The sequence below is a fragment of the Acipenser ruthenus genome, chromosome 12 (genome assembly GCF_902713425.1).
Source record: "Acipenser ruthenus chromosome 12, fAciRut3.2 maternal haplotype, whole genome shotgun sequence".
In the NCBI taxonomy this organism is placed as follows: Eukaryota; Metazoa; Chordata; class Actinopteri; order Acipenseriformes; family Acipenseridae; genus Acipenser; species Acipenser ruthenus.
In genome coordinates, this window is record NC_081200.1 from 32,033,747 (window position 1) to 32,050,890 (window position 17,144).

Below are 17,144 nucleotides of genomic sequence, written 5' to 3' on the forward strand. Positions count from 1 at the left end.
CAGTGGAGATTAGAATTACATTTTTTGTTCTCCCTGTTTTATTGCAGCAGAGCTCTAAAGTATATAAAAGGCATTCTTCTATAATTCCATCTACTCTTTTGATGGATGAAGTAAAGGATGTGAAACACAAACCAGGTGCAAGAGATTCTTCTGCTGGTTAGTATTGTGACTGTTGTGTAAGGTTATTGCAAAGCAGCATCCACACACCACACTGTGTCATTTTTAAATACAACCTCATTATCAGAAGTGAATTCTCGACTCCACTTATCCATGGAGTTACAATAAAATTGCAAATATTTGATATTTTACTGTCCTCGTGCATCACCTTACCTTTCCTCCTCTAGCATTTTACGTCAAAGCTTCTGGCAGTGATTCAAATGGCACTTCACTAATATTTGCCCTCCGAACCAGTTGATAAAGATGCCAAGTTCCTGCTGTCATTATAAATGGTGCCCCAGCATACATTATGCTGTATGGGAACCCTGTTTTTTCTTGATGGTTGTATCCAGATGTTTTTCAGTTATACAGTTCAGCAAAAAAAAAAAAAAAAGCTTCCATCTCAAAAGACAAATCTTCATAACACTAACTCAAGTGGAAATGGGTTACTTGATGTGGTGAAACATATACATATTTTTAGCAGTACATGACATCTTGAGAAAGCAGCAAAATTTAAATCACACATTTACTGTTCAAATAACACAGGAAACATGTGCTAAGTTCAAATTGGCTCAATGATCAAACTCATTTAATTAGAAGTGTGTGTGTGTGTTTTAAGGCAATGTTTTAGTTGTCTAACATTGTTTTTTTTTTTTTTTTTCTTGCAGCTATGTTTGAGATTTCTGAGAAATTCCCATCAGAGCCCAGTCTTCAAGAGGGGCAGAAATCGGCTTTTAGCAAATCGAATCACAATGTAGCCAATGTTCAAATGAGACCTCCACGATCCAGACTAGCTTCTCGGCCCATTAGCATGCCAGCTGAAAGACTATTAAACCCTTCCCAGCTAAATGAGAAGAATTGCAGAAATGTAAAAGAACGAGACAGGAGCCCCACGATTGAGGAAACTTTAGACAGAACAAAAACATATTCTGCATGCTGCCGGAATTCTTACTATGACACTCAGTCCTTAAGGAGAACATGGGTCAAGCAGTACAAACATTATAATATCACACCCAGGACTGCTATGATTATGGCAAACGTACCCCAGGAAAGTCGGCAAAATGACACCCTCTCTGCCTCTTCACCAGCAAGCTACAATCTTGGGAGCACTTCTGGGAATACTGTGCTCCCCAATAAGCCACACACTGCAGCCGTTAGGCAAGTACAGACAGCAAAAAAAGAGGCTAGTTCTTTTGATGGCTATCCTGCTTCCTCTGGCTTCAGAGCACCGAGAACCTTGCAGCCTCCTCCAGGGACTTTCTACAAACCTCCTTCTATTAACCAAGAAAAACAAGCTGCAGATTTAGTGCCAAAAACATATGCTGCAGCCACAAGTAACTCTGAGACTGGGCAGGGTGATACTGTGAAAAACCCAAGCGACTGTGACGCCACATCCAGTGTTTCATCTGCCCAGCTGCCCTCTCCCAACTCCAGCCCTGAAGATCTGAGCCAAAGCGATGTCAGGCCAGTTTATCAAAGGCTGCGGCCCAGGCGCCTGCAAGAGTTAGAAAATAGGGAAGCACATTTTGTCTAAATACATTTTTATATGAATGCAGTTTTGTGCCATATTGTATATGAAATGGACTACTTTTATTGTCCCTTGGAGAAAGTTTGCAAAAAACTGCTTAAATTTAGCAGTGGAAAGTGTTAAATCTATAATATATTCCTTGATATGGTTTAAGTTCTATTGTGATACAGCAGTTGGTGCTGTTTGGAGCAATAGCAGCTCCTGATTTAAAGCAGGGCGCACTTAGTTTAGAAAATTGTATATTTATTAGTTATTTAACACCTAGCTGTTTTTTTTTGTTTTTTTTTGTTACCTGAAAAAATGTAAAACTGTCAAGTTGTTACGTAATTTCATAACTATTTTCTTCTTTTTCATTGAAAACTGTAAATTGTACATTATAAAAGAACATTGTAAAGGACACATTTAATTTTGTAAAGTTTTATAACCGTTTTTTAAAATGCTTTTAGCAAGCTTGGCAAGTTGAGCTTTTGAGCTTCTTTATTTTAAAGCTGTGCAAATGATTTTTTACTTTAATACATTAAAGATAATACTGGACAAAACTCCACCAGAACAGAATTGTTGTATAAATGTTTTTGTACGTTTTCATGCCAAATGTTTGTTAAATTTGTTATTACTGTGTATGTATTGTCACTTTATCTTCGTAACTAACATGATGCACTTGCAGGGCCCAATGCATAATAAGCAGCCTTAAGGTCTCTACACACCAGACACAACGTGATTTTTCATTGGACGACAAGAAAATTTGCAGCAACATGACCATACACACCCGAAGCAATAGAGACGTGATGCCACAGATTGAAAAACTGCCAGATCTATAAAACTATAAAAAATTGCTATTGACAAATCTATATGATCAAGACTGGTACATATTCATCAACATCAGTGTCTTTTCTGACAGTATTTCAGTATGTATGGCAATAAATCATACAAACCAGGCATCATTTTGGATACTGCTTCACCCTGCTGGACCACGTGCATGCAGCTGTTCTCTGACTGCTTAATTACCTAGTAGTTGTGAGAAGAAATTGCAAAAAATAGGGTTCAATCCTATTTATTTCATGTTGTCCCCACGTCACCTGTCGTGTGAAAATACTTTTACATTTTCGCTTGTCACATTGTGTCTGGTGGGTAGGGGCCTTTAGTCTAGTCTTCAGTTTTAGTCTAGTCATAAGTTACACATTAAGACACCCATATTACATACGCAATTCATTTTCATAACTGCCATGTTCAATGGGTTTAAGAAAGTGTAGCAATAATGTTTATTATAATGTTGATCAATATAAAATTCAGACTACTCCGATGGATACTCTGCTTTTAATGTAAAAGAAATGGGGCTTTTTAATATAATTGTTTACTTCTTAGTTGCCATAAGCATAACTATATATTTATATATACAGTATATATTATTTTAACTAAGCTTTAGTAAGTGCATCACACAGTTTATGTAAACTCTTCATGTATTAAATTAAGGTTTTATTCATAATACCTAAACGAGTTCATGTTGCTGAATTAAATATATTAACTTTTCTGCTTATTTCAAACCATTCTTGAGAAAGTTTCACTTCTTTTGTAGCTTTAGTATAGATGCCAGTTCAAAAACATTAAAAAGTTCAGTATTATTGCATGTTATAGTGGAAAGCGGTTTCCTATGTTATCTTAGGAAGAATTCAAGGGGCAGGGTTTACATGGCCATTACTCCAGTAACTTATTACAGTACAGTATGTGACGGTGATCACATGGAAAAATGAAAAAAACAAATAAAGAAAAAAAAGAGTCTCTGGCAGATCTGAGACTGCATTATTAACCAGAATGGAAGGATCTGTGTCCTTGGTAGTGCATCAAAAAAAGGTATAAGAGAAAAGTACTGTACATTAAAAGTACTGTAGCACTCCCTTTCCCCATCATCAGTGCCAGGTATTGTTCATAGAAAACCACTGGTATTAATGCATGATCATAATTATAAAATAGAGAGATATTAGATAATGTTTTTTTGTAATAATTGTATTTTAAAGCTCATAGCATTGGTTAATATACGCTGAGTCACATATTAGGTTATGACTATTCAGATTCAGACTAGCTGATGCATTCATTGATCAAGATGCACACCAGATGTAAAATGCAGTGCATTCACAAACTGCAGACCAAGACCTGAATCTGTGGATTTGTTTTATTTATGTTTTATGCTAAAAAAAATAAAAAATAAATGCTTTTTTGTTTATGCTCAAAGCCATCACTTTCATGGCCAATTTTATTTTTATTTTCTGTTACATGAGTTTGTTATTTCTGTGTTTTATCTATTATAGCTATTTCTGGCAACTTTTAACATTCCTTTATAGTAATAGAAGACATATTTTCATATTCTCAAAGATATGAGGCCGCTAAAATACTGTACAACTAATAGACATAGGGAGGGTCCAGAATGGGCTAATTTATCATTTTTGATTTTCAAACACAGTGTGAATTTCAGTGCAGGTACATTTTGCCTTACTTTCTGAACACATACTATGTCCAGTTCATTTACATTGACACTATTATTTCTAAACATATCAGATTTGTGAAGTGATTACGAATCTGCAGAGGCAAAGCCTTCACAGCTTCCAACCTTAATTAATTTTGACAGCTTTACACATTACATGCATTATGTAAGGATACACTTCTCGAGATCTGATTTAAGGAAAGGAAAATCTAGCAATATAGATTTTTGTTTTTGTTTTAAATAACAAACATGGCCACGTTTACCATTTTATCATGTCAAGGGTTTCTAAAAGAAGATGGATGAATGTGTTGTTGTTTGAAAGAGGTCGTTCATGTTGTTGAAAGGGATTAAAGCAAGCTGATTACAAGTTTTAGCCGGTGTGGTTGGGGCAGGCAGCTGTGGCACTGATATGCAGCCCTTGGACGACTGTCTCAAATCTCAGGCTAAACTATCTTATCCTAAATGTTGTTCAACTTTGACAGTTCCATTCTGAGGTAAGTTTGTTTTTTCTATTGCATTTATTATCATTTTTTCTTTTACGCAGGAGATGCTGATTCGAAGTTTAGACTGTATTAGGTTTGTAGTCCCATCTTGACTCTTCTTGGATTTCTCTTTCTGGAACTAATTTGCTAGAGAAACCACCAAAACTCTCTACTGTTAGTACACTACATAATGTACTGCTAAAATGTTGTGCTTTTATATGATGCAGGAGAATAATCATTATTTGTATCCTCATGTAGAGGTGTGTGTATGTTGTACATACATACTGTTAGGAAAATGTCAAATATACACGGGCAAGTGTACGTCATTCTATCATGACTTTAGGTCTCTGTATATAACAAATCTTATGTCGGTAATGGTTCAGCTTCCCGGTTTATGGATAATTCTACACTCTTCCACAAGACAAAACTCTTCCCAGGATGTAAACTATATATATATATATAACTGTTGCTAATTCGGAAAAACTTTCAATGAACTATAAGGATCTAGATATTTTAGATATTTGAAGTATATTGCTGTGTCATGTATTTTATATTGTGAAACACATTAATAACATTCTGTCAGTATATAACAGTATATTAAATCCACTAACTCTTAAGACATTTTTTAAACAAATTAAGTATATTTACTATACTATTGTCTTCTGATAGTGTGTTTGTTTGTATATATATATATATATAATATATATATATATATATATATATATAATATACAGTATATGTGTGTTCTGGTATAAGGTGTCGTTTTTATTTGTGCTCATACAGCACTTAAAGACATACTTAAAGGGCTTTACAACATTCTTTTATGGAGACAGTATAAACAGTAAACACACCCAATCCATGCTCAGTCTTACTTCTGGCTATGGAATCAGACTATACAGAATAAATGGTTGACTGGTAACCTAGTTTCTTATACAGGTTGTCTGCATGAAATAAACTTTCTTATTTTGGAGTTTGACTGCTGAGCAGAACCAACCACATGGTTTATTCTTAATAAAACTGTATGCTGTAGTATACAAAGGACTAAGCACTGCTTCAAAGAGTACACAGCACAGGCGGATATATATATGCTACAGGAAAACATTCTATATATTTAAAATAGAACCCGGTAACTCTTCTACAGACATGATTAAGCAGAGAAGGGCTCTGCCTCATACGTGTAAGACAGATAATCCAGTTATAAAGATTCATGTTAAACTGCTATCGCTTGTCCAAATTAACACATGCCTCGTGTGTAGCTGCCAAAGAGTTGCTTCTGGAGTCCTTTTCATTGATGATACCCGTTTTAGCTGTGTGCACAAACATGAATCCTGGATGGTGAACCCTACCGATTTTAGTTTTTTGTAAAAAAAAAAATGTTGGTCCACTGTAAAGTGAACAGGTTATTAATGTCACCTGTTTTGTTCTGTTTTCAGGTTTCTGACCTGCTTGTTACCCTAATTTGGGGGAGAGAGGAGGAGACATGGGGACTGGCAGTCAGATCTGTCTGCTGCTGTGGAAAAACTGGACCCTGCGAAAAAGACAAAAGGTATGTAACTAATGTAAAACAACATAGAGTTTGTCACATTTCACACAGGAGTAGAGGTTTCCGATTATCCATTGCACACCTGGCAGGGTTCTAAAAACATTCTATTCCAGAACTAGAAAACAGAAGGTCGACACGCTTAAGGATCAACACACTTTTTGACAGCACACACAGTGGTGGACATGTTTAAACCCTATAAACTGATTATACAGAGTGCTTCTCACTCGTGGATCCAAATGAGTTTAGACTGGAACAGGCTAAGTGCTGTGGCCCTACAATTCACCCCATTGTTAAAGTTCAGCCACCCATCCAGTTTTAGGTCTAGGGAGCATTACAGGAGGTTCCCTATGAACTTTAGTGCTGGTTAAAGTCAGATAATCAATTACAATTGTAGTCCAATTGGTGGCTACAGCCCAATCCATCCACCAAAAATACAGGACCGTATATTAAGTAACAGTTAAAACTTACATTAAGTGGCAGGAATTCAAAAATTGGTGTTCAAAAAACACACATACACACACACACACACATTTAATATATATATATATATATATATATATATATATATATATATATATATATATATATATATATATATATATATATATATTATTCCACCTACAGCTACAATGAAAAGTTTTGCATCACTCTATAAAATTTAACAAATTTTGCTTCATAAAGTCGAAGTAAAATAATGCTAAAGAATGTTACGTTAACATATTTAATACATACTGCTTTGTAGTTTTCCCATATACTTCACAGAAAACTGATAAAAATAACTGTGTGTTGAGCATTCCACGGTGTGCAATTTAAAGATTGTATCTGATCACATAAACAAACAGCACATTGGTCTTAATATCCTGTGTTGCTTTTCTCTCAATAATATTTCTTTTCTTGGCAGCTTCGGTTTATTGTAGAGCTTTTATGGCCACTGGCCCTGTTTATTGTCTTGGTTTGGCTGAGAAAGGCAAACCCGCTATATCAGCAACATGAATGTAAGTATGATCATATTGGAAAAGAAAAGGTTTTTAACACTTAAATGGGATTTATTACTAGTTTTTTTTTTGTATCTGCACCTCTTCCCAAAATGTGTAATGGCATGCAACTAAATATGTACTATGTACATGTGTCAATAATATAACTTACAGGGGTTCCATTGCTGATGCATAGTCTAGTTCAGTTGGAACAGGTTATTTTAAGTTCCACTTTGAAAGTGAGTTCCCTACAAGTATAAAAAGCATAAATCGTTCATTATAATATGCATGTTATTAGTTTACCGAAACTCTGTGTTTTGTTATTTCTTTCCCTCCATTTATCTTATAGGTCATTTTCCCAACAAGGCCATGCCATCTGCAGGAACCTTGCCCTGGTTACAGGGAATGTTCTGCAATGCCAACAACCCCTGCTTCCAACACACAACGCGTGGAGAATCCGCTGGTGTAGTCTCGAACTACAACAACTCCATGTGAGGACATTGTTCCAGTGTCTTTAAGAGAGAGAGAGACCACTAAGGTTTAAGTGAAGACATGAATAAAAACTTTATTCAATTTCCTTTGTGTAGTACTGAAGACATTGCAGCACATAGTTGTGATCTGTAAAGCTAACAATGTAGTGGAGATGGCTGCAATATCCAAGTTCTACCAGCAGTCAACCTTTTTCCATGCTTGCTCTGCAGCTGGTTTTCTACAGACGTGCACATTGCCCATTTTTGATCTTTTGTCAGTAAACCCCAGTGTATTTCCTGGTAGTTGTTTAGCAATGTTTGGATCCCAGTGTGATACCGGCACCATCCCTACAGTAATCAGCCTCCACAAACTGCCCTCTCTCTGGGTTCTGTGTGACCTTAAGGACATCTGCATATCTTATGCTATATGATCCTGCTTAAATTCAAATCCAATACATTTTACATCCCTGTCAAGTTAGGTGGACCTGTGTTCTAATAGGTATGTCTACTGTTCTTTTTCAGTTTGGCCAGGTTCTATGCCGATTCACAAGAACTGCTGTTCTCAAAGCCAGAATTCCAACAGCTAGAAAGGGTCTGGGAAGAACTGCGTGTCATGTCTGATTTCATGGACACAATCAGAACTAACCCTGCTAGAATTTCAGGTAAGATTTAAAATCTAACAAGCATACAATTAATGTTTGTTTACCACCTCACTGACAGGGAGCAACACCTCGAGTTCTCTTTTTTAGGTTAAACTTGAAATTCTGATACTTTGACCATTTCTAAGAATATTATAGTGTTGTTTTGAGTTATATTGCTAGATTATAAATGGGCAACAAAGACAATGCAATCAGTTACACATCGGACCTTATGACAAGGTCTGGGTTTAAAGGTCACGTCATCTTCTTGGGTAAATAAAGTTTTAATTGCAAAGGTCAGTGACCTACTCTTCAGCCCACTGGGACCAGATATCATTAGTGAAGCCTGGAACAGCAGAGTACCCTACTAACTGAAGGGCTGTTAAAGAGTTGGAGAACAGTCCTACATACAGCAGATATATGTCCAGAACTACGCAACACACATACAGTATAATCATGTTGTAAAGCCTATAGTATCTTACTACCAAGTTGTGTACAAATATGTGACAATATGCATTAATTACAGTAGCTTTAAAGGCAACTGTGTAATATCAGAAACAGATCATTCCTAGGGGAACACTGTACACTGGAGTTATCAAAAGACATGTTTCTAAAGGCAAATTCCAAATCCAGATGTAAAAATCTCATTCTCTTTTTACATGCCCAGGTCGAGGGGTCAAAATTGAAGACATTCTGAAGGACGATGAAACTCTCACTGGGTTTTTGTTAAGGGACTGTAGATTCTCTGACTCTGTTGTTACTCAGCTGATGAAGGCCCAAGTGCGCATGGAACAGGTGGGTGCTACTGTATACTTTTTCGTTGCTCATTTTGTCATTTCAGTGAAGTTCATGGGTGTATTACATGAAGCATTTCAATATATGCTGGACATGATTGTCTACTTGACTTAAGAGTTGATTTGATCAATGTACCCCACTGTTCATATCCTCCTTTCCAAAAACGACAGCGAAGTACAAGACCATGTTTTTCAATCTTGGACCTATCTGTCTCTATCAGACCATTCGTGATTTATATATCTTGTTTGATCTGAATTGCGGCAATGCTAACAGGAAACACTCCTGGCTATATTATTATTTTAGTAGTAATTTCAGCGCTGAGACTTGTTCATTCAGGACAGTAACCTGGACAGCAAATTCAAAGAAGCTTCTGAATCAGATGTTGTGGTTTCCTTGATCTAAAAGTGTGTGTTTCACCAGTGTGTGAGACTGCTTGTGTGGGAAGTAAAGGCATTCAGGCTGTCTCCAGAAAAAGTCATGAGATTACATCAGTTTGTGAATGGTTGATCAACATGTTTTCATATGTAAATTGATTAAAAAGGGTGCAAACCTTTCACTGATTTGGCCTTTCTTAGACTTAATTGTTACATTAAAATGCCTTTGGAAGATATATGCTATCTTGATAAATCCTTTGAAACTAATCAGAGGCTTCTGGCAGTTTGTGACCCAGTCAGACCAGAAACACAAAACCACAACATGGAAATGGCAGGGCAAACTGTGATGCTACGGCGCTCAGCGTTTTATTAAACAATAAACAATTAAAAGATTTAAACAAAACACAGCTACACAAAAGAAAAGGGCACGTTGGCCATAAAAAAAAAAGAATCGTGCTGGTGTAGACCCAGCACACTTTAGCAATTGTTTTATGATTCAGGTTACCTCCTCTCTCTACTCCAGTTCACCACTCTCTGAACACTCTCAACCCGTTGCAGCCAAAGCTGCAGGTTTTTATTGTGGTGACCAAAGGGTTAACTAGCTGTTAATTATCTTGTTAACCTCTCGGTCACATTCTGCACAGGTTTACTACGGATGCGTGAATGTCAGCTAATTATATTATGTATATAGGGGCTGGTACACTCCGCCACACAGTGATTCACAGCTATTGGTACACCTTGCTTTCTTGGTGGTAATGATGACACATTGCTAAGAGCTCACCAGCTCTTTAAAGGTAGACAGTTAAAAGACGGTTTAGTAATAAGCCTTCAATACTAAGAAGCGTGTTCAGCATGATTTTAAGATGTGCTGTGCTGTGCTATTATAGATAGTATGCTGCTCACATTGGGTGTGATTGCTGGAATGTGTGTGGTTTCAGCACAGCCATGGAGCAACAGGCCTCGTAACCCCATTTCCCGTTCTATTTTTAAACATGTTTGTTGTGGTGTGGAATGGTGCCAGGTTTTAGACTGAATCACTCTCAACCAGTTTGTTTTTCCTGTATTCATAACCATTCTAGAGGGAGGAGGTTAGGAATTTGGAAATACTTTATCCAGCCACAATTGTAAAAGCTGCTTTTATTGTTTAAAAACAACAACAAAAAAAGACTCTTTCAATCTTTCTGTAAAGTACTGAAAAAATAAATTACAGGAGGCAGTCACTACATTCTGTAAAAATCCAGAGCTATAAGTATATTGCAGATTATTTGTGATACTTGTGGAAGTAACAATTCAATTTGTTTTTATACTGAGAACTCTGTGTGAGGTTAAAAGCAGTGAGTTAACCTTGTACATGTTCATTCTACAGAAAGGGTTACATTATATATTTAAAGATAACTCAGCTACATGCACCCGACTGCTACAGCTACTCGCGTAGTGTAGATAAAGGAAATGCTGCATCCCTATGATACCAGAATATTATACCATACATTCTATTCTCCTCATACAGGAAGTGAGTAAGCATGAGAATGATGGTGATTGGCACAAAACAATCCCATCCTGTTGACTTGTAGAATTCTCTCCATAAGTGTTATAGAACAGCTAGTGGCTTTTCACACTAGCCATTTCGACCCAGGATGAAACTGTTTTACCGGGGTGAACTCACCCCTGACAGAAAGTAGGGTTGAGAATTTTCAACCCAGGACGAAGAGCTCACCTCGGATTGAAAAATTAAATGTGAATGCAACAGGGTTACGTTCACCTCGGGTTGAAAACACGCATGACAGTAGCCACAAACAAACATCAAGGGGCAAGGTCCGCGCGTTGTAAATAAAAGAAAAAAATGGCAAGAGTGTTATGGAGCGATGATGAGGTCCAGGAGTTGCTCAGTCTTTGTTCAAACAAGTCAGATATGTTGTCTAGTGATTTTAGTTTCAATGTTGTCAACAGCTTCTGTGAGACACGATGCATGAGGTTTATCCAAGATTATAATGGACTGTTGCTCTTTACAAATGATTTGTGTTTAAGAACTAAGCAACACAGGTCTTGCCGCACCATTTAAGTTTATCAATTTTACACAGATGAAGGCAGTGGCTGGCTAAGTTTTACCTTAATAATTGGTTTTAACATTAGAAAGTATCATCTGTCAACATCTGACACAGATAGTCTCAAAAGCTGTTTAAAAGATCTATCTATCTATCTATCTATCTATCTATCTATCTATCTATCTATCTATCTTTCTGTCTCTATCTATCTACTGTATGTGTGTGTCCAATAAAGAATTTTATAATGCACGCCAATGCTCATTCAAGAACCAAAATGTAAATCATTTATCAGACACACAAGTCACTCACATGTTAATATGCTACACAACACAAAAGTGTGACCAACTACCTAAACTAGATTTCATACTGTACAAACTGTTACATACTGTTACATTTTTATATGCAGTCATCAGAAGCAAACATGTTTTGCAGCACTTATCTATAGTTACCCATGTGATTTAAAAGAAGCTTCACCTACACAGTTTCCACGCTTCCAGTCTTTTTGAGCGACTCCTACTCTTAATTGCACTCTATTGTCGAAACACCCAATATTTGAAAATAAACAGAAGCAGCAGTGTTGTTAATCTTCCTGTTCTTGATCTTGGGATCTTGACCGCTTCTTAATAAAAAGGGCGGCTTTAGGAGTAATTGTTGTGTGGGATACTGGTTGGCAAAGGTTCAGTGGGCTGTATTTAAGTATTACCAGTAAATACAAGAGATTGCTGTTCACTTACTGGCAATCAAATACTTTATGAATGTGGTCTTGATTGGGATGTGGGCTTGAATAGACTGCAAAGTAGTCAAAACTCTCTAAAGTACGGTAAGTGAACTAAAAACCAAGTCATGAACATGTGACCTTTTTCTCCGTATTCCTAATTTCGACTCCATAGTTTAGTACATGAGGCCATTGATCTGATTTGCACAACCTAGTGCAGGGTATGTGGATTCCACAAGCATAGTATTTTATTTCAAGTCACAACAGATTCCAGTGTTCGGAAAGTACTAAAACAAGCCCCCCTTTTCTTTTCAATCTTTAGTTTGCATTCGGGGTCCCTGACTTGACCCTGAAAGACATTGCCTGCAGCCAAACCCTGCTGGAGCGCTTCATCATCTTCACCAGCCGGCATGGTCTGCATGCAGTGCGCAACGCCATGTGCGTCCTGAGTCAGCAGAGACTGCAGAAGATTGAGGATGTTCTCTATGCAAACATTGACTTCTTCAAGCTCTTTCACATTGTGAGTACGAAGCTTTCAGTATTTCCAGCTTCCTTGTTTGTGGTGAATTGGTTATATTTTATCAGTTATTTTTTGTATTCATAAATGTATTGTGTACCTATATGTATATGTTTTTAAAGCTGGCACTTAAATTGTCTACTTTTGTTAAATGTTTACACTCGGCTGCTCATATGAGTACCTGCACATTTTTGTTGAGAATTTCATCCCTGATTGTAACCTATGGTTCTAAAAGGACCCTTTCTAATCCAAATGCTAACTATACTAATTAATAATTTTCTATTGAGATTAATACCACCATTATGGCTTAATGTCCTAGTTTACTCTGGGTAGCTGGAACTCAACGCTAAGCAACACTATTCTTAGTTAACTGGTTTCCTTCCGGTCAGTGAATGTACAGTATAGTAGCTTAGTGTGCAATAGGTAATTCTGCACACGCGAGCAAAGTAGTACAATAGCATGGGAGTCATTGTTTCTTTGCTCTTTGAGCTGCCAAAACTTCTGCCCTTTCAGCACACTTGGAAAGTTTCCTCAGCCCCTCTGAACTATCCCAATGAAGTCAACTCTGGAGTAACAGGAGTAGGCTGGTTCTTCCCTGCCATTCTGGGACAAGGAAAGCTTGGCCTATTTCTTTAATAAGATTAGTGAAGACACACCTCTTGGATGAAGCTTTACATAAAGACAATCGACTAGCAGTCATGTCGGTCTGAATTAGAGGTTCACACAATTACACAAATTCCTGTTTCTGATTTTTTTTAAATCTCGGCCTGGGGGTTCCAGTCTTCGGGAGACTATGGGTCCACGCTGGCATATCAGCAGCATGTTTAAAGTTTTAAACAAGTCTGATCTGTTGAGATACCATGGAATGTCACAGGAAGGATGTCTTATTTTCGAGTTTGTTACCACACAGTGTTTCCTGAACCTCTGCCCGGTGTATTATGAGCTCGCTAGCTTGAATGCGGGTTGCAAAGTGCGTGCTTGAGGGGAAAGAAATTACTGGGTGGAATAAAAGCATCAAAATATCAATTCATCCTGAATAAAATGATGCTGACTTTCTTTCTCAGCTACATAATGGGTAGTTTCCAGGCTGTTGTATTACTTTGCAATTTGTTTAAAGATTGGAATGTGTAACAGCATATCTATATGCAATGCGAATATCCTGACACTCCAAACCAACATTAGTTAAATAAGAATACAGAATTACATATAATAAAATCAGTGATCTGTATTTCAATCTTATCTGCACCATTGGTGTATTGTACCATTAGCATATGAAATGTCTTATATTTTCAGCTTCCTTCAGTGTTGGATAATCACTCCTCTGGTGTGGACCTACGATTCTGGGGCCAAGTATTGTCAAATGTTTTTGATTTATTACAAGAGGTAAGACATTAGTGGAACCGATGTTGTGCAACAATAATTTAATTAAGGAATATCCCAGTTACTCATGCAACATGTTGCTGAATTATTTTGAGCCAAAATACTCCAGCAGCATCCACACTTCCAAGAGCATCTACTCATAAACCTAACCCTAAATCACAAGTTTACCCCAGACCTTTAACTTAATAATAACTATAAAGTCCCTGTCAAATTGCAAAATTTCTATTCATTCCCCCAGTGGGTTAATTTAAATGATACTAATCGTGTGGATGTTCTGGTGGCATTTAGGACTAGTATCTGTGGTACCATGGCTAGCATGACGCCTTTGCATTGCAACTCTTTATAGAAGTTACCTGCTCAGTCAGAAGCTCATACACACACCCTTCCACACCAACAGTAAAACCATTCCCGTAATTAAAACTACAAACACTATCATAAAATGTTACTGATCCATTGACATGCTCTATCCCAATCACATTTAAAATGCCTGCAGCCATACTACCATCGAAATCTAAGGAACTCCTGGCAATGCTGTGTTTGAAGTGGTGTTGGTGGCTCAGTTGGAGGCAATCTACCCTGTGGTCCTAAACAACCAAAGCCCCATAATGGTTGTAGGGGGTACTTAGCTTCTGGGGAGTTGCTATTCTTCAGATGAGATGTTAAATGTGCATCCTGTCTACTCTCCCAAGAGCCCAAGGCAAGCTTTAGAAGAACACATTGGTGGTTAATTGCAGTGTCCTACCATATTTCAAAACACAGACCTAAAAGTCTGACCTGGCTAAAGTGTGTGTATTCTTATGGGTCAAACACTATTATTTTTCCCTTAGCCTTTGATTATATTTGCATTGATCTTGAAAATATCCAACAGCTCTGTCTAATCCATACTTGATCTTTCTAGTGAAATAGACTGTAGTGAGAGCTAGCTTGGAGGCCAGTGTATACACAACACGTCTGCCACTCTCAATCAGCGGCCTGTTGCTCTGATGAGCACCGTCATTGAATCAGAATTGAAATGTACATGCCATTGTAATCCATGTGTGCCGGAAACTAATAAAGAAGGGCAAACGAGCACAAGAAAAAGCAGGAAAAAACCCCTACTGCCCTAGTTGTGATTGGGTCAACGAGTTCAGTCTTTGTTACCATACAGTACTTGTATGTTTTGCATGCATGGACTGCTGTACTATATTTGATACATTATTTGGAATACAAATTATTATTATTATTATTATTATTATTATTATTATTATTATTATTATTATTATTATTATTATAGAATCCAGGAAACAAAGTACAAAGTCCACATCGCCCTTTCCAGACATAACATCCAACTATTGTAGTTCAATCTTTGTTAAACTGATTATATCACAAATTCAACCACACTACTGATTTTAAACATCGAGCATAAAAAAGCAGCTATTATTTTGCTTCTGTTGTGCTGATGGTGTGTAATTGTGAGGATTGTTTTTTGTTTTATTGTGTTTCCACAGCTAATCAAGAGAAACAGTTTTAACAATCTGCTCCAGGTCCTGTACCCACTTTTCCAAGATGGCGGCCCATCTTCCTTCACCCAGCTGATGAACTCGGTGTCTAACCTGTTTTGTGGGTACCCCGAGGGAGAGGGCTCCAGAGTGTTCTCATTCAACTGGTACAAGGACAATAATTACAAGGCTTTTCTTGGAATCGACGGCTCCAAGAAGCAGCACGATTACATCTATGACAAAACGACCAGTAAGTGTTTGATATTTTACATTCCTGTGAAAATGGACTGTTGCTTTATATTATTTTTCTCAAGCAGAACCAATCAAAGCAGACATTATCCTGTATGTTCCATTAAAGGTAAATAAATCAGTATCTTTCTGCAGTCTTTGCTCTTTGAAGATCTTTAAAGCACTTTGACAAACTGTTTTGTATGCAGTGCTACAATTTATAGGTGTAATCAAAAAGCATCTAGCTATTAATGAGGGAAATGCATATAAAGCTTTTCAGTATAAATTGTCTGAATATTACCAGCATGATAAAGAGAAAACTGTTAATTTAAATGAATACCCTGAATCTAAAAAAATGTAGAAAATGGTGTTATGTACTAGCTTTTAAAGATGTACAATTGACTTGTAAACTACAGCAGGTAGAATACCTATATAAAAGCTAAAGTTATTTTTCTAAGTTTTAATGAGTGAAACTTCTGCCAGAGCAGTGGTTGAAAGAGCACTGTATGTGATTGCGAACGCAGAGCATTACAATTTTGCAATTGATTTTATAATTCATCTGTAATTATATATATACTGTATATATTTTTTGGCAGAAGAACAATAGTTTTAACAAGTTTTTTTTAAACTTCCTGCAGGCCCATTCTGCAATTCACTCATCCAGAACCTAGAGTCTAACCCCATTACCAAAATAGCCTGGAATTCCATGAAGCCCCTGCTGATGGGAAAGATCCTGTATGCTCCTGACTCTCCTGCTGTGCGGCAGATATTAAAAAATGTAAGGAAACACACTTGTCAGTGTTTGGTACAGTCATGAGAATAATGCCAAGTAGAGATGGGTGAGTTTTGAGAAGTTTTAACTGTGGCAAGGAGTCTCAAAACCTCTCACCTGTTAGTCGCATGTTAACTAACATGTTAACACCGCTAAATATATATTTAGTTAACCAGTCACCAATTCTAAACTAATCCCGGCCTCATGGAACTGACTGGTAGATGTATTTCAGCACTAAGTAAACACAAAGACAATCCTAAAATAACCAATTAAAATGCCTTGTACTGAAAAAAATGTGAATACACTTGGATAGTTTACAGCTGTGCTGTTCTGAGATGTTATCTTTCCTATACAGCTATAGTGGTTAACAGTTTTGAATATCATTATCTTTCTCTCATGTCTGTAGTGTTGCCAGAGTGTTTAAGACTACAGTGAGAAAAGAACTATAAAGAACCTGAACATTAATCACAAATACCTTACAGTTTGATTTATTGGGCAGTTGAAAACCCCTCTTCAAAAACCTCTGTTCCTGATAACCATCCCTGTGTGTGTGTGTGTGTGTGTGTGAGTGTGTTT

General features: G+C 37.0%; 2 protein-coding genes across 7 annotated transcripts in view; both read left to right on the forward strand.

Moving 5' to 3' along the window:
• LOC117417083 (rho GTPase-activating protein 29-like) overlaps positions 1-2,779 on the forward strand; it is a 54,080-nt gene extending 51,301 nt beyond the window's left edge. For all 4 annotated transcript variants that reach the window (XM_034028818.3, XM_059034869.1, XM_034028817.3 and 1 more), the window contains 2 exons: positions 48-156; positions 825-2,779. In XM_034028818.3, the coding sequence (XP_033884709.1) occupies positions 48-156; positions 825-1,690 (975 nt within the window). In that variant the 3' untranslated portion in view covers positions 1,691-2,779. The remainder of the gene's footprint in view (positions 1-47; positions 157-824) is intronic.
• A 1,578-nt stretch (positions 2,780-4,357) lies between these two features.
• LOC117417235 (retinal-specific phospholipid-transporting ATPase ABCA4) overlaps positions 4,358-17,144 on the forward strand; it is a 30,934-nt gene continuing 18,147 nt past the window's right edge. The window contains exons 1-10 of one of the 3 annotated variants that reach the window (XM_059034872.1): positions 4,358-4,654; positions 6,076-6,188; positions 7,087-7,180; positions 7,509-7,650; positions 8,152-8,291; positions 8,935-9,062; positions 12,516-12,713; positions 14,004-14,093; positions 15,578-15,818; positions 16,435-16,574. In XM_059034872.1, coding sequence (XP_058890855.1) covers positions 6,123-6,188; positions 7,087-7,180; positions 7,509-7,650; positions 8,152-8,291; positions 8,935-9,062; positions 12,516-12,713; positions 14,004-14,093; positions 15,578-15,818; positions 16,435-16,574 — 1,239 coding nt within the window. In that variant the 5' untranslated portion in view covers positions 4,358-4,654; positions 6,076-6,122. The remainder of the gene's footprint in view (positions 4,655-6,075; positions 6,189-7,086; positions 7,181-7,508; positions 7,651-8,151; positions 8,292-8,934; positions 9,063-12,515; positions 12,714-14,003; positions 14,094-15,577; positions 15,819-16,434; positions 16,575-17,144) is intronic. The other 2 variants (XM_059034871.1, XM_059034870.1) reach the window with 2 other exon arrangements.